The sequence below is a fragment of the Monodelphis domestica genome, chromosome 5, assembly GCF_027887165.1.
Source record: "Monodelphis domestica isolate mMonDom1 chromosome 5, mMonDom1.pri, whole genome shotgun sequence".
Lineage (NCBI taxonomy): Eukaryota > Metazoa > Chordata > Mammalia > Didelphimorphia > Didelphidae > Monodelphis > Monodelphis domestica.
Window position 1 is genome coordinate 155,118,788 of NC_077231.1, and position 13,600 is coordinate 155,132,387.

At 35.5% G+C, this 13,600-nt stretch overlaps 1 protein-coding gene across 7 annotated transcripts in view; it reads left to right on the forward strand.

The window, feature by feature from the left end:
- SEMA3D (semaphorin 3D) overlaps positions 1-13,600 on the forward strand; it is a 242,136-nt gene that overhangs the window by 186,923 nt on the left and 41,613 nt on the right. For all 7 annotated transcript variants that reach the window (XM_056799465.1, XM_056799464.1, XM_016426051.2 and 4 more), the window contains one exon: positions 2,166-2,310. In XM_056799465.1, the coding sequence (XP_056655443.1) occupies positions 2,166-2,310 (145 nt within the window). The remainder of the gene's footprint in view (positions 1-2,165; positions 2,311-13,600) is intronic.

Genomic DNA, 13,600 nt, shown 5'->3' on the forward strand with positions numbered 1-13,600 from the left:
CCTTTAAATATTAGCTCAATTGATCCACAGCAACCCTATAAGGTACATGCTAGACTTACCTGGGGAGAAACTAGCTAATAAGTATCTCAATCTGAATTTTTATTCAGATCTTCCTGACTCCAGGCCTAGCATTCTATCCAGTGTGCCATCTTTCTTCCTATATACCTCATTCCATGTATATGCCAAAACCTTATTAAATATTTGGAAGAATATTGTATACATAACTTTGTTTAACCCTTGTATTATATATTTTGATCACGAAATAAAACAAGGAAGCATGAATGGCATTTTGTTGATCTCATCAATTTCCAGAATATTGAAGAACTTTCTAAGCATAATTTATAACCATTTAAAAGATTCTAATTTAATTATCCACATTGGAGAAATGGAATTGAGGAATACCTATCATCTAACTATGTCATATTATTGGATAGACTGAAATGGAAAGAATGAGAGTACTGATACAAGATATCCAATCCAACATAGATGATATATTAGTGTTTCATAATTACATAAGCTTTTTAATGTAGAGAAAGTTATCATTATTTAACATATAGACTTAATTTTTTATCAAATCATTTAGCAAACTGATTTATAATCACATCCCACAGTGTGTAACTTATTGATGTCTAGTTATGAGATTAATTGAAAAATAAAGGAACTATTTTTTTCAAATGGGAGAAAACGGAATAACATTTATCTTAAAATGTGTTAACTGTTAATCACTTGCTCCAGTTTCTATCTCACTCACTTTCCTCTTATTTTGTATTGCAAGTTGAAACTGACTGTACTGATATTTAATATTTCGTTTATAATAAATCACTTAAAATATTTACTACCTGGATTAAGAGGCTAAATGAAACCACTACTTTGAACACCAATTTTATGTTAATACCTGTAATGATAACCAAGAAATATGAGCCTAAAAGCAAGTACCAGCTCAGATGAACTATTTTAGAGTCCTTTATTTCCCCTCACACCTCTCCATTCATGGAATTTCCTTTGAAGTCATTGTGAGATCTACACATAAAGCTGGATATGTGTGCCAGGAAAAATTAGCCCCAAGACATATTATTTTTTATTCCTAAGAAGTTTCTGCCCACACAGTGTATGGAATTACAAGGTAATTTGTTCTTGGCATACTTCATTTTATTTATAGACACACACATTATACATACATACATATATATATATATAAATATATATATATATTAGGATGCATAGATCTTACATCTAATCAGAAGAGATTTGTAACATACACTAACCAAAGAAAAAGACATTGCCAATTTCTTTTCCTTCTGTCTGGTTAATGTCATCTGACCATGTTTCCCATTAATGTCAACCTATGGATGGATATTAACTGTGGAGGTACTAGTGTTAAAGTATGACTAGCTTATTTGTATCATGATGAGATTATATTTCTTTCAACTCATAAAGAGTGATTTTTCCCTTTTAGTTACAAAAAATATCAGAAGTTTCTAATTAAAAGAAAATGTTTAATTTCAGAGGGAAAATGAACTATTATAAAGATGTTTTATAAATTAATTGCTTGAGAAAAATGATATTATCTGCACATTACTTCTGTATCACATAGTTAACATGGACACCTTTTCTTTGTGGTAGCAATAAACTTTAATTACAAAGGAAAGGTGCCTATTTTACTAAAGCATATTTGACTCATAAGGTCAGTAAGTCTTCGTCTGATTTTCAGAAATGTGAAACAATCCTATGACATAATGAAAAATAATTTCCCCATATAAAGAAAATACATTTGATATCTCTTTAATAATATGAAATGCCCCACTATTATGAAATTTAATATACAAAAATTTAGACTAATAAAAGTGATATGATGAAACCCATTTATTTGATAAAAGTCAGATAAAATTTTCCTTTTGTATTGTGCTGAGTTAAAATAAAACCCTACAATTTAAAATGATAGTGCATCACTTTTAAGGGAGGTATCTTTTAAGCAGAATGAAAACTATAATGAAGAAATGGTTGATTAGATAAGGCAGCAGTGCCATCTAACAAGCTATCATGTATCCCATTGCTTATTGTTATCTTATGAGTTAAATATTTTACTTTGTGTTGGTTTCATATACGTATATGTGTGTGTTAGAAAGGATGATGGTAATTACCTTTAAAATGTTTCTTTATTTCAGTTCCATCTTCAAGGGTTCAGCCGTTTGTGTCTATAGCATGGCTGATATTAGAGCAGTTTTCAATGGTCCATATGCTCATAAAGAAAGTGCAGATCATCGGTGGGTCCAGTATGATGGAAGAATTCCTTATCCACGGCCTGGTACAGTATGTATCCAATTTAATGATAGCTATTATATTTTTCCTCTCCCTTTTCCCCCATTCGTTAGGATTTTAACATTTTTCTTTCATTGTGGTGAAATAAACATGCAGCATAGCAGTATTGTGTTATGGTTTAAGAATAAATAATGTTTGATGAATGTGATTGTTTTCAGTGCTCAGTTTGAGCTACCAACAGATTATCTATTCTAAAATAATAAATTACTATTTCAAGGAATAAATACTTCTCTAATACAGGAGGCTTTAGTGTTCTACAAGCTCAGTACAAGAGCAGTGTGCTGTAGGCAGCACTGAACAAAAATATTAATGTGATCTTAAGCTACATTAATAGAAGTATGCTGTTCAGTAAAATGATGGTAATCTCAATGCATTCTTCCCCAGTTAGACAATATAGGAAGTATTGTGTTTTGTTTAAAGTTTTGGGAAGGACATTTATAACCTGGAAATCATCCAAAGAGGTTACTATCCGTAGGACAGTAAGGGTACTCAGTATCCATATAAGGTTCAGTTGAAGAAAGTAGGATTATTTAGCTTGAAGAGAAGACTAGGGGATGACATAATTTCTGCTAAAAACATTTGAATGTGCCAACTAAAAGAGGGATGAGACTTGTATATAGCTTGGGCCACAATAGCAGCACTAGGTCAAATGATTAGAGGAAAATTCTGTCCTCATTATTAAAAAAAATCTAACAATATGTCCAAAAATTGAATAAGTTGCCTCTGAAGTAATATATTCTTTAACCCTGAAAATCCTCCAAAGGAGACATGGATAATCACTCATGATAAAAGACAATTACCTTTTAATTAGAGGGTTGTACCAAATAACCTCTGAGATCTTGTATAATCAAGAGATAATATTATTCTATGAAAGTAAAATAGTCATTCATAAATTTAGTAGGCTTCGTTTGAACCATTTATTATCATGAAATACCAGCTTTTCTAAATGTTACATATTCTTTTGTCATAGAAGGCCTTGGTCCTTTCATTGGGTAGCTTTATAGATAACTATACAGTTTTCAATAGAAATTTTAGAGTAATTAACATATTTGCCAAGACAGGACCATACCAGCATCGTTAATTTCTCATTCCTTGATATTTATTTGTTTTTGTATTAAACTTCATCTTGAACACTTCTTCCCCTGAAAAAATTGGAGAGAGAAAGTAAGAAGTAGGTGATAGTCTAGATATTTGCAAATGATGTTTTATTTTTAAATGCATTTTTATTTTCTAAATATTTCCCAATTACATGTAAAAAATGGGAAAATTATTCTAAAATTAAGTGCTTAATTCTTTCCGTCCTTACCATACCTCCTCTCCTAAGAAGATAAGTAATTTTTATGTGAAATCATACAGAATATATTTTGTATTAGCCTTGCTGCAAAAGAAAGCACAGACAAAAAATTGAAAACAAGAAAATTTAAATTAAAAATTTTGCTTCTATCTGTAGTAAAGTCATCAGTTCTCTCTCTGGAAGTAGATAGCAAAAATCATGGAGTTGCCTTTCCTCATTGTCTTGATCAGAGTAGCTACATTGATTCAATCATCCTTTTTACATGTATAATATCCACCTAGTTCTGCTCAGTTCACTTTGCATGAGTTCGTCTTCCCAGGTTTTTCCAAAACCATTTTATTTATCATTTCTTATAAAACAATAGTATTCTGTCACAGTCACATACCGCAAATGTTCAATGATTCACTAATAGGGGAATGACTTACATTTTTATAAATTTGTCTCAGGTCCTTATATATTTGAAAAGTGAAGCCTTTATCAGAAACTTGCTGAAAGTTTTTTTTTCTTCCTAGTTTCAATCTCTTAATTTTAAACAATAATTTTATTAAACATGCTAATGTAATTCAGTCAACCAATCAATTTATTAAACACATACTCTATGCCATACATTGGGATTATAAAGATAAAAGTTAAATATCTCTCTCCTCAAAGGAGTTTATATTATATCAGGAGAGATTTTATGTATAATAATAGATAAATGCATATATACATGTTTCTATGTAGGTGTATAAAAAGCATATTCAAAACAGATAAAAGGTGATTTGAGAAAAGTCCTACTAACAGCTAGAACATCAGGAAAGGATTCCTGAAGAAAATGAAGTTAAACTTTAATCTTGACTAAAAATAAAGACTCCAGGGGACAGCTGGATGGCTCAGTGGATTTAGGGCCAGACCTAGGACATCCTGGGTTCAAATCTAGCCTTAGATACTTTCTAGCTGTATGACTTTAGACAAGTCACTTAATCCCTATTGCCTACTCCTTACCACTCTTCTTTCTGCCTTGGAACCAATCCAAGGCAGAAGATAAGGGTTTAAAAAAATAAAAAAATAAGTAAAGACTAATAAGTTGAGACGAGGAAATCATTGCATTTCAAGGAGGGCAGAAAAGTCAAAGAAGATGAAAAATGAAGTGTCATATCTAAGGAAGAGTAAAAAGGCCAGATTAGTTGAACCATAGAATATATGAAGGGAAGTAATATGTTAACAAAAAAGTCTAAAAAGACAGGTTGGAGCCTGGTTGCAAAGGGATTTAAGTGCCAAAGAGTTTTTATATGCTACTAGAGTAATAGGGAGCCATTAGAATTTATTGAGGAAATGAATGACCAGCATGACTGGCACAGAGTAAGCTCTTAATAATTTATTATTTATTTTATTAACTGACTTAAGGAAAATCATTTTAAGAGCTTTATGGAGAATTGACCAGGGCCCTACTTGAAATCCAGAAAATAATTGGAAAATTATTGAAATAATCTATTAAGAATTGAAAAGGGCATAAACTAGGGTGATGATTATGAGGATGAAGAGAAAGGGACTAGTTGGATAAATGTTGTGGAGATAGGAATAATATTTGACAACTAATCGGTTTCTTGGGGTTAGAAAATAAGAGGAGTGAAGGATGACACAATTGGAAATGTGGTTGACTGGAAGAATGGTAGTGAGTTTAAAATAATAGAGTGCATCTTGACCTTTGCAGCTTGTTAATCCCTAAATATTCAATTGAGCATTCATATAATAGTCTCTTGTTTTAAAATCATATGTGAAGTTTCATTTGTTTAAAAGCAAAAGGGGAAATTCATCTTGAAATCATAATTTGTAGGAAGGTGGAAATGGAACCCAACCCCTCTCTGACAGGTAATAAATTGACTACTCCTAGTTTTTTACATGCCGCACAGCTAATACTGTTTCAACACATGCGTGTGAAAAAGAACTGTGTCATTTTTGGATACTTCCCTCTCCATCGTAAAGGTATTTTGGGACAAAAGCTGTTTGGGTCTGGATTTTCTGGTTAATTCCTTCACAAGTAGTTTAAATATGTAGATACAGTAGCTACATTCTATAATTTGCCCTGAAAATGAAATTAATGATCAAAACATCCAGGCCCTGATGGAGAGATCACATTACATTCCAATTACAACTAGCATGTGTGTTGTGAGAAACTGTATGCTGGAGATCCTGTCAGCGCTGATCGTTATCACCACTTTTCCTGTCCATGCCTTAAAGTTGTGAATGTTTTGGGAGGCTCAAAGACAAACTAATGCTTTCCATTACTTTCCCTTAAAGTCTGTATCCACTTCGTTGAAGTTTTAACAAGAGATCTTTAAAAAGAATAATTTTATTAAATCTCAAATGTTCTCTTAAAAAGACTTCCCATATTCATATTCAACACATAGTATCCAATTCCTTATGCTGAGTGGCCCATACGTAAAATATTTATAGTACATAAAAATATCAAATCTCTAAATGTAACTGTCCTTTTAATTTGAAGTAAGGAGGGGGATCTATTTTTTTTTTCCCAAATCAGTCCTAGGAAAGTTAAATTTTTTAAAAAATTTTCATAGGCATAGGAAATAACAGGAACATTCTCATGTCTATTGTCCTTACCAGAGATCATTTAGAAAGATGTATTATAATCTTGCTTCTGAAAATAAACTGTGGAGCTATCGATCTCTTTTTTTAGAGCAAATCCTTTAAAGATGATCTATCATGAAAATGTCAATATATGGGCAGATATCCCATGAAAGAAGTTTTCTTTTTATTCTTGTTAGCTTAAAAGGACAAGCTTTAATCTTTCCCTTTTAGGATTTTGTCATATCAAGCAGTCATTATATTAAGGTTTATTTTTTTTTTGTTTTGTTTTGTTTTATTTTTTAACTTTTGACTAATGGAGGATTCTGATCTCTTTGGGCTTATGAATGAATAAATGAATGGGGGGAAATGTAGTTAAGTAAATTAAGGTGTGGCAAGCACTGTGCTAAGTACTTGGTACAAATATAAAAATGTTACATCCTTTATCCTCTGATGGAATTTATATTCTAAAAGGGGTACATACTATATGTTGGGTATTAGATTATGGGAACGAGTTTTTTTTTTTTAATTGTAGTCACAAAGACCACAGGCATTTAAGTGTCAGTTCCCTTACAGAAATAATGGTAGTATTGATCTGATTCCTGTTGGAAGGTAGGGGTGGATAGGAAGTGGCAGCAGTAGGTCAGAGGGCAAGATAGCCAAGGGTCAGTGTTTCTGTTCAGTCGTTTCAGTTGTCTGACTCTTCGAGGTTCAGTGGCTATGGATAAAATATGTGGCATGCTTTAGGGCTAGCGAGGTGTAATCTGTTAAGTAAATTTGTCCTCACTCAGCTCAGTCCAAGGACATAGATCCAAAGGTGAGGAAATTAACTTTCCTTGGAAAAGAGAAATGGTCACTCGAGCTCTGGTGGGGAGGGTGTTTGCCTGTGACGTAGGAAGCTGATCAACAGTAGGATGTAGAGTAAGGTGTCTGGGTGAATGAGTTGTAGATGGGTCATTATGCATGATCAAAGGAGGCTGTATCAAACCAATAGAAAGGGGCCACTAATTCATTCAAAAGGATTCCTGAAGCTCACATATTGACTTAGATTTAAAAATGGGATAGTATCTATAGTTTAATATATTTTAAATTTATTTAGTTAAACATTCTCCAATTATCTTCTAATCTAGTATAAAGATTAAAATTTAGGAATATGGGGAGACTGAGGCAGGTAGGAATTAGTTTCTCTCTGCAAGGAGTATTATTTTTTTAGAGGTTTATTAAGGATTAAGGATTAAAGAAAATACAGGATAAGGAAAACGTGCCTAGGCCCAAGGCCTAGACAAGACCTAACCTACATTATGGAAAGAGCCGCGTCTGCTCCAAAACGGAAGTCCAAAAAGAGACCCAAAAACCTTTGCCACCAGGTTAAATACCTTCTCGATCTCGGCCCACTTGAGAATTTCTGTGAGATTACAAAGCATTTTGGGGAAGTGGAGCAAAGGCTTGTGGGGATTGTAGTCCTGTATTCGAGTCTATTTTTTGCATTCCCCCATTTGATTGTTTGAAAAAAATTAATTTTTTTTCCAAAGGATCATGAAAACATAATCAATTTAAAGATTACAATAATTTGAAGATAAGAGAAACAAAAGAATAAAACCAATAATTACTGGATGCATTGACAGAAAGCCAGTTAGGGGGAAGTCCCCTTTGGCATGAAAGTATACATACAAATAAATGTTCAATCAACCACACCCAAAGTTCAATTTTGTGCAACTTGTGGTCTGGAGGCTTCTTCACGGTAGCTTCTCCAACAGTTCAGTTCTGGATTCAGAGAGGTAGCATTTTCTTCACCTAAAATTCTTCTCAAAAGGAATTTAAACTTTGCAATTTAAATAATGATATATTTTTACATCCCCCCCACCCCCCCCACCCCCGTTAAGAGGGTGATTGACAAATACAGAATCACTTAGGGATGCATGGCTGAGGTATGAGGTATATGAATCAATTGTCAAGAGAAATTAACAAAAACATCAGAAAAATACAAAAAAGAAAAATTTATGGATGAAAATATAGACTATCAAAGTCTTATGTGTAAAATTCCAAGTAAAAAGAAAAATAAATCTATAACAGGTCCTTCTATCAGGGCCCAATCAAAATGATCTAAGCAATGATACATTTACCCAAGTCAGTAGCCAGGACTACAGAAAGTTGCCACACTATGAGAGGCAGAAAAGGAGACCAGATTATCAGAGCCAAGGTCTCTCAGAATACATTCTTTCTCCAAACTGACCTCAAGGGGAATGAGGATACTCTCTCCATGCCCATCAGGTGGGGCTCCATTCCCTACTTCGGAAGGTTTTGAAACCAGCCCTTTCCAAGGAGGGCATTTGTTTTTGTTATCAGGTGACAAACACTGCTTCCGGTAGTAGATGTATTTAAGCTAACTTATGTATAGCTATCCAAGTTAAAGCTTCCAAGTGTGCCCAGGAGACTCTTACCATCCAGAAAAAGAGAGACCTTAAGCCCTGTCCTAACTTCTTCTAGGTTCCATTTTTAATTTAAAATAAGGGAGTTGGCCAAGTCCTAGCTGATCTGATTAGTTTCTTTCTAATACCATGATGCTCTGTGATCCTACTATACAGAGGGAGGGATTGTGAGGATGTATCTCATGTTCTTCCCCCTGCAATATATTTGGGAAATAGTGATATAAAAACAAAAAAATTTAAGGAGAAAGAAGAGGGGATAAGAGATTTTTGGAAAGTTTTTATTAAGTTTTATAAAAGGGGGAGGTAGGAGGCTTGGTGGATAGAGTGCCAGACCTGGAGAGAGGAGGTTCTGGGTTCAAATGTGACCTCAGACTTTTTCCTGGTTGTGTGACTTTGGGCAAGTCATTTAACCCCCATTGCCTAGGACTGACCACTCCTCTGCTTTGGAACCAATACACTGTATTGGGTCTAAGATGGAAGGCAAGCTTCGTTGTTTTTTAGAAAGAAAATATTTTTTAAAAAAAAAGTTTTATAAGTACAAAAATTAGTTGATCAGGAAGTCTGCCTGAACTATCAACAACAAGACATTAAGGCATCAAAAGAAATAAAATTGGCATTTGTGCAGTTTGCATAGAATCTAACATATTTTCCCTTGTACCTATATGGATAAGTACTATGGGCAAAGAAACTGAGGCTGAGGTTAAGGAGTCACACAGCTGAGTGTTAGAAGCAGTCTTTTCCATTAAAACTCAGTTTGATATTCTATCCATAACACCACTCTGGTTTCAAAAGAAACAACTCTGTTCCAACAATAGCTTCACCAACTAACACTGTTTTAATGAACACCTTCACCAGTGCTTATAATTAAGTGGACTGTCATATGCAAACTTGGTTTTAAGTATGTGGGTGAAAAGCTTCTTTGGCTAAATTGGCTAAATTATTCTCTCTGGAAATCTCATTAACACCAGTGATTGGATTAGTAGAGTCCATTATATTTTCCTTTCTAAGTCCTTCAGACTCATTTCTTGGGTGTCTAGCTCCTTCTGGGCTCTCAGAAGCATTTAATCCCCAACCCTGTTGTAGATGTATGTCTATGTCTTTGACTCTTGTGATCTAGAGTATTTGGGTATGTTGGCATTAAGGGTAAATCAATCAATATACATTTAGTAAGTATGTAGTATGTGTCAGGACACTCCCCAAAGCCAAAGAACAGAGAGTATAGAAGAGAAGATTTTGGATAATAGTGTTAAATGTAAGAGATAGAGAAGGATGTGAAAAGACCATGAAGATTTAGCAATTAAAAGATTGTTGATAAAAGCAGAGAGAAAGGTTTTAGTTGAATTAGAGAATAGAATTTAGTTGAATGATTAAGCCTGATCAGAAAGGGGTGCAGTTAGTGAATGACAACAGAATGAGGGGAAGAGCATTCAACTTTTTCAAGGAGTTTTGCCTGAGAAAGGGAGGAGAAATAGGTTGATAACTTGAGGGTAATATGGTCTAGTTGTGAATTTTAGATTTACTCTACCCTGCTTAGTCTTTAGAATTTTAGCAACCAGGAATGTATACACCCCCAACTTAAGGATTAACTGTGGGAGAGGAAGGTCTATGACCCGCATGTGCTAGCAAGTGACAAATCAGAAACAACTGACTGTCCCCTTGAGCTGTCCAAAAGTCAAGTTTAAGCCACCATTGGTACATGTGACATACAGGAAGTGATGTAAATAACTGCCTTTATATTTTGTGTCACTTCTTGTGAGAGGGGGCTGTGGAACTCAACCCTAGAGGAACTCTAGCATGAGACCTCAGACTGCTTCCCTTAAGATGATCAGGTGGTGCGTGGTAAGGCCGACTCCCCTTTTCCTTGGCTTTGATTGAAGCCTCTGAACTTCTGCCTGGTTCAGGCCAGGCCAGAGCAGATCTTCTTCCCTTTTTCCTCTCCTTCTCTCTCTCCTCTCCTCTCCTCTCCTCCCCTCTCCTCTCCTCTCCTCCCCTCCCCTCCCCTCCCCTCCCCTCCCCTCCCCTCCCCTCCCCTCCCCTCCCCTTCCCTCCCCTTCCCTCCCCTCCTCTCCCCTCCTCTCCTCTCCTCTCCCCCTTCAGATACAAATCTTTCTGGACATTTATGAAAGCAAAAGATGTACATTAAAACGTTTTCAAAGCACTCCAAATCCATTGATGGGTACACCATGCACACTTATAGGATTGTACAATGTTTGCATTGGAAAGAACCTTCAGTCTCCTTTGATTTTCTTGATGAATAAATGGAGGCTTTTAGAGCAAAAGTGAACAGGCAGAACCACCCAGCACATTTGGGAGAGTCAGAACTAGAATAAAAGTTAGAATGTTTCCTATCTGAGTACAGTTTCTACTACATTGTTCCTTAAGGTACACAAATAGTTCCATTTAGTTAGCTTAAGGGGTTTGTTCTTGCTATACTTTATTAACTACTTATTTGACAATTAGGGGGGATAGGAAAAAGTTAGAGAACTGGATCTGGCTTTAGGAAGGCAGTTTCAAATTGTGCCTCAGATACTTATTAGCTAGCTATACTCTCTGAGTTGGGGAGCTAGGTGCCAGGCTTGGAGTAAGAAAGACTCATCTTCCCACATCCATATCTTGTGTCAGACACTTCTGAGCTCTGTGACTCTGGGCAAGTCACTTAACCCTGTTTGCCTCAGTTTCCTCATCTGTAAAATGAGCTGGAGAAGGAAATGGCAAACTGTTCTGGTATCTTTGCCAAGAAATTCCAAATGGGGTGCTGAAGAATCAGACAAGCCTGAAAACACTGAATGACCAATTACTCTGGGGAAAACACATCAGCAGTGATGGAAATAAATCAGAACTTGGGAGATGAATCTCTCCAAACTTAGCTGGACATTAGCCTTATTCCAAGGACCATTTTTGGTCCTAGTATCAAATGCCAGTGGACCTTAGTCTATCCCAAGGTCCATTTTTTTAGACTCTTACAACTTAGAATCAATACTGTGTATTGGTTCCAAGACAGAAGGCTGGCAAGGGCTTGACAGTGGGTGTTAAGGGTCAAATTTGAACGCAAGCCCTACTGACTCTGAACCTGGCTCTCAATTTACTCCCAAAGCCCATTTTCTAACTTGATTGCATGTGTCTAAATTAGTACTATAGTGGCCTGGGCTTAGAGAACACAGCTTGACCTCCAGGAAGTAATAAATTTAGTACTTTGTTATCTATCTCCAGGATTATAGTATTTCTAACTACAAGTCACCAAATATATTAACAAGTAGCATTTTTGCCATCAACTATGGTTCTTTCTTGACCTTCTAATATTTTTCTGGATTTCCTCATTGCAAAGAATAATAAATATTGTTCCATGACCCTCTCCCGAAGGAGGGAAGGAGGGAGAAGTCTATTGTTCTACCACCTTGATTTAAAGAAAACAAAACAAAATAGGTGTCCAGGCTTATTCTCTCATATTCTTGGCTTTTAAATTGGTGCATCAGTGAATTACTTTTCTACCCAGGCTGTGAACTCACCCTTTATGCTCAGCCACAATTTATAGTTGATATCCATATTGTTTAAAGTGCTAATCATTTCTGCCCAGTGTCGGATATTGCAGACACCATACTGTTCTTTGTTGTAAGGGGAGAACAGGGTAATTTCATTACCCAAGCCTTACTTTGGGGAAAAGATTGTGGCTGGATAAATTCATCAGAGAATTATGATCTATATGAGAGGGACCAGGACAATCACTGCAAGTTAATGACCATTAATAAATTAGTTTAAATAAGTGATTGTGACCATCTTTCTTTGGAAATAGAATTGCTATAAATGTATTTGTGTTTCCCTCTGGGTCTGAGGACTGGAATTGCAGCTGTTCTCATTATCACTACAGTTAAATAAATATGGCATTGTTGAGGATGCTCTGACCACTTTGGTTTTCAAGTTATGATTAAAAGCTGCACTTCTAATGACACACTGAGTCAAACATAAACTGTCAGCATTGTGATGATATCACTCCCTTACAATGCTAAGCCTGTCTGTCTTCCAGGAAGCATCCCCAAGAATGCACCTTCTTGCCATCTCTAAATGGTCTTTCTGCCCTCTAGTGTTCAAACTCCAGTTCTTTCCTTTGAATGTTCAGGTCTTTCTTTTCAGCCTCATACTGACTTCTTACCATGTTCCCTGCCCCAGTAGATGTTACAGTTGGTTAATGGAAATAGGATGCTCTAAGAAAAATCAAACAAGGAAGAAGCGAATGGGCAACAGTGTATTTCAAGTGTAGGAGCCAAACAAGTTCACATGAAAAATAAGAGCCTGCTGGAAAACTTAGAAGCTGTCACATTTGCAAAGGCAAAAAGACATGTTTCATTTTTTAAGTTTTTTTTTTTCAGTTTCTCTTCTATCCTTACATTGACAGAGATTTAGCTAAGATCCATATTTATTCAATATTTTGAACTGCCTCAACTCCAAGGAGTTCAATTATGTGTCTGGAGTACTATATAAGTGTCTACAGACAGAAGACTGCTCTAGAGGAAAGACTAACTCTCATTTCTCCTAGTTTGAGATGGTGAGGATAGCAGCTACAATGGAGCAAGATTCATTTGGAAGAACTTGCATAGATCTCTGGGGAAGTTTGAGCCCTATCAGGAAAGGAAAAAAAAATAGTTTGTTGTTGGCCATGAATGGGTTTGGATACTTTCTGTTTTACGTGCTTTACCATAAAAAATAAAGTTTATCTATCCAGTTTTCCTGAAGACTTGCAAATAGGATAAAAACACTTTTGCCTCTCTGGAGACATAAAACATGAGCTACATTCTGATACTCCTGAGGATAAGCTTGAGGAGGAACATGTGCCAAAGTATATCCCAAGATTCAACTTGATCTATCTAAAAAGAGAGAGTTGGGTCAGAGCAAAAGGTTATACCTTATTTCATTTTATTTCTCTCCTCAGTTTTATGTGCCTCCCCAATTGATCTCCTTTTTTTTCCCATGTTTGATTTGCTTTCTCTCACCTCCATGC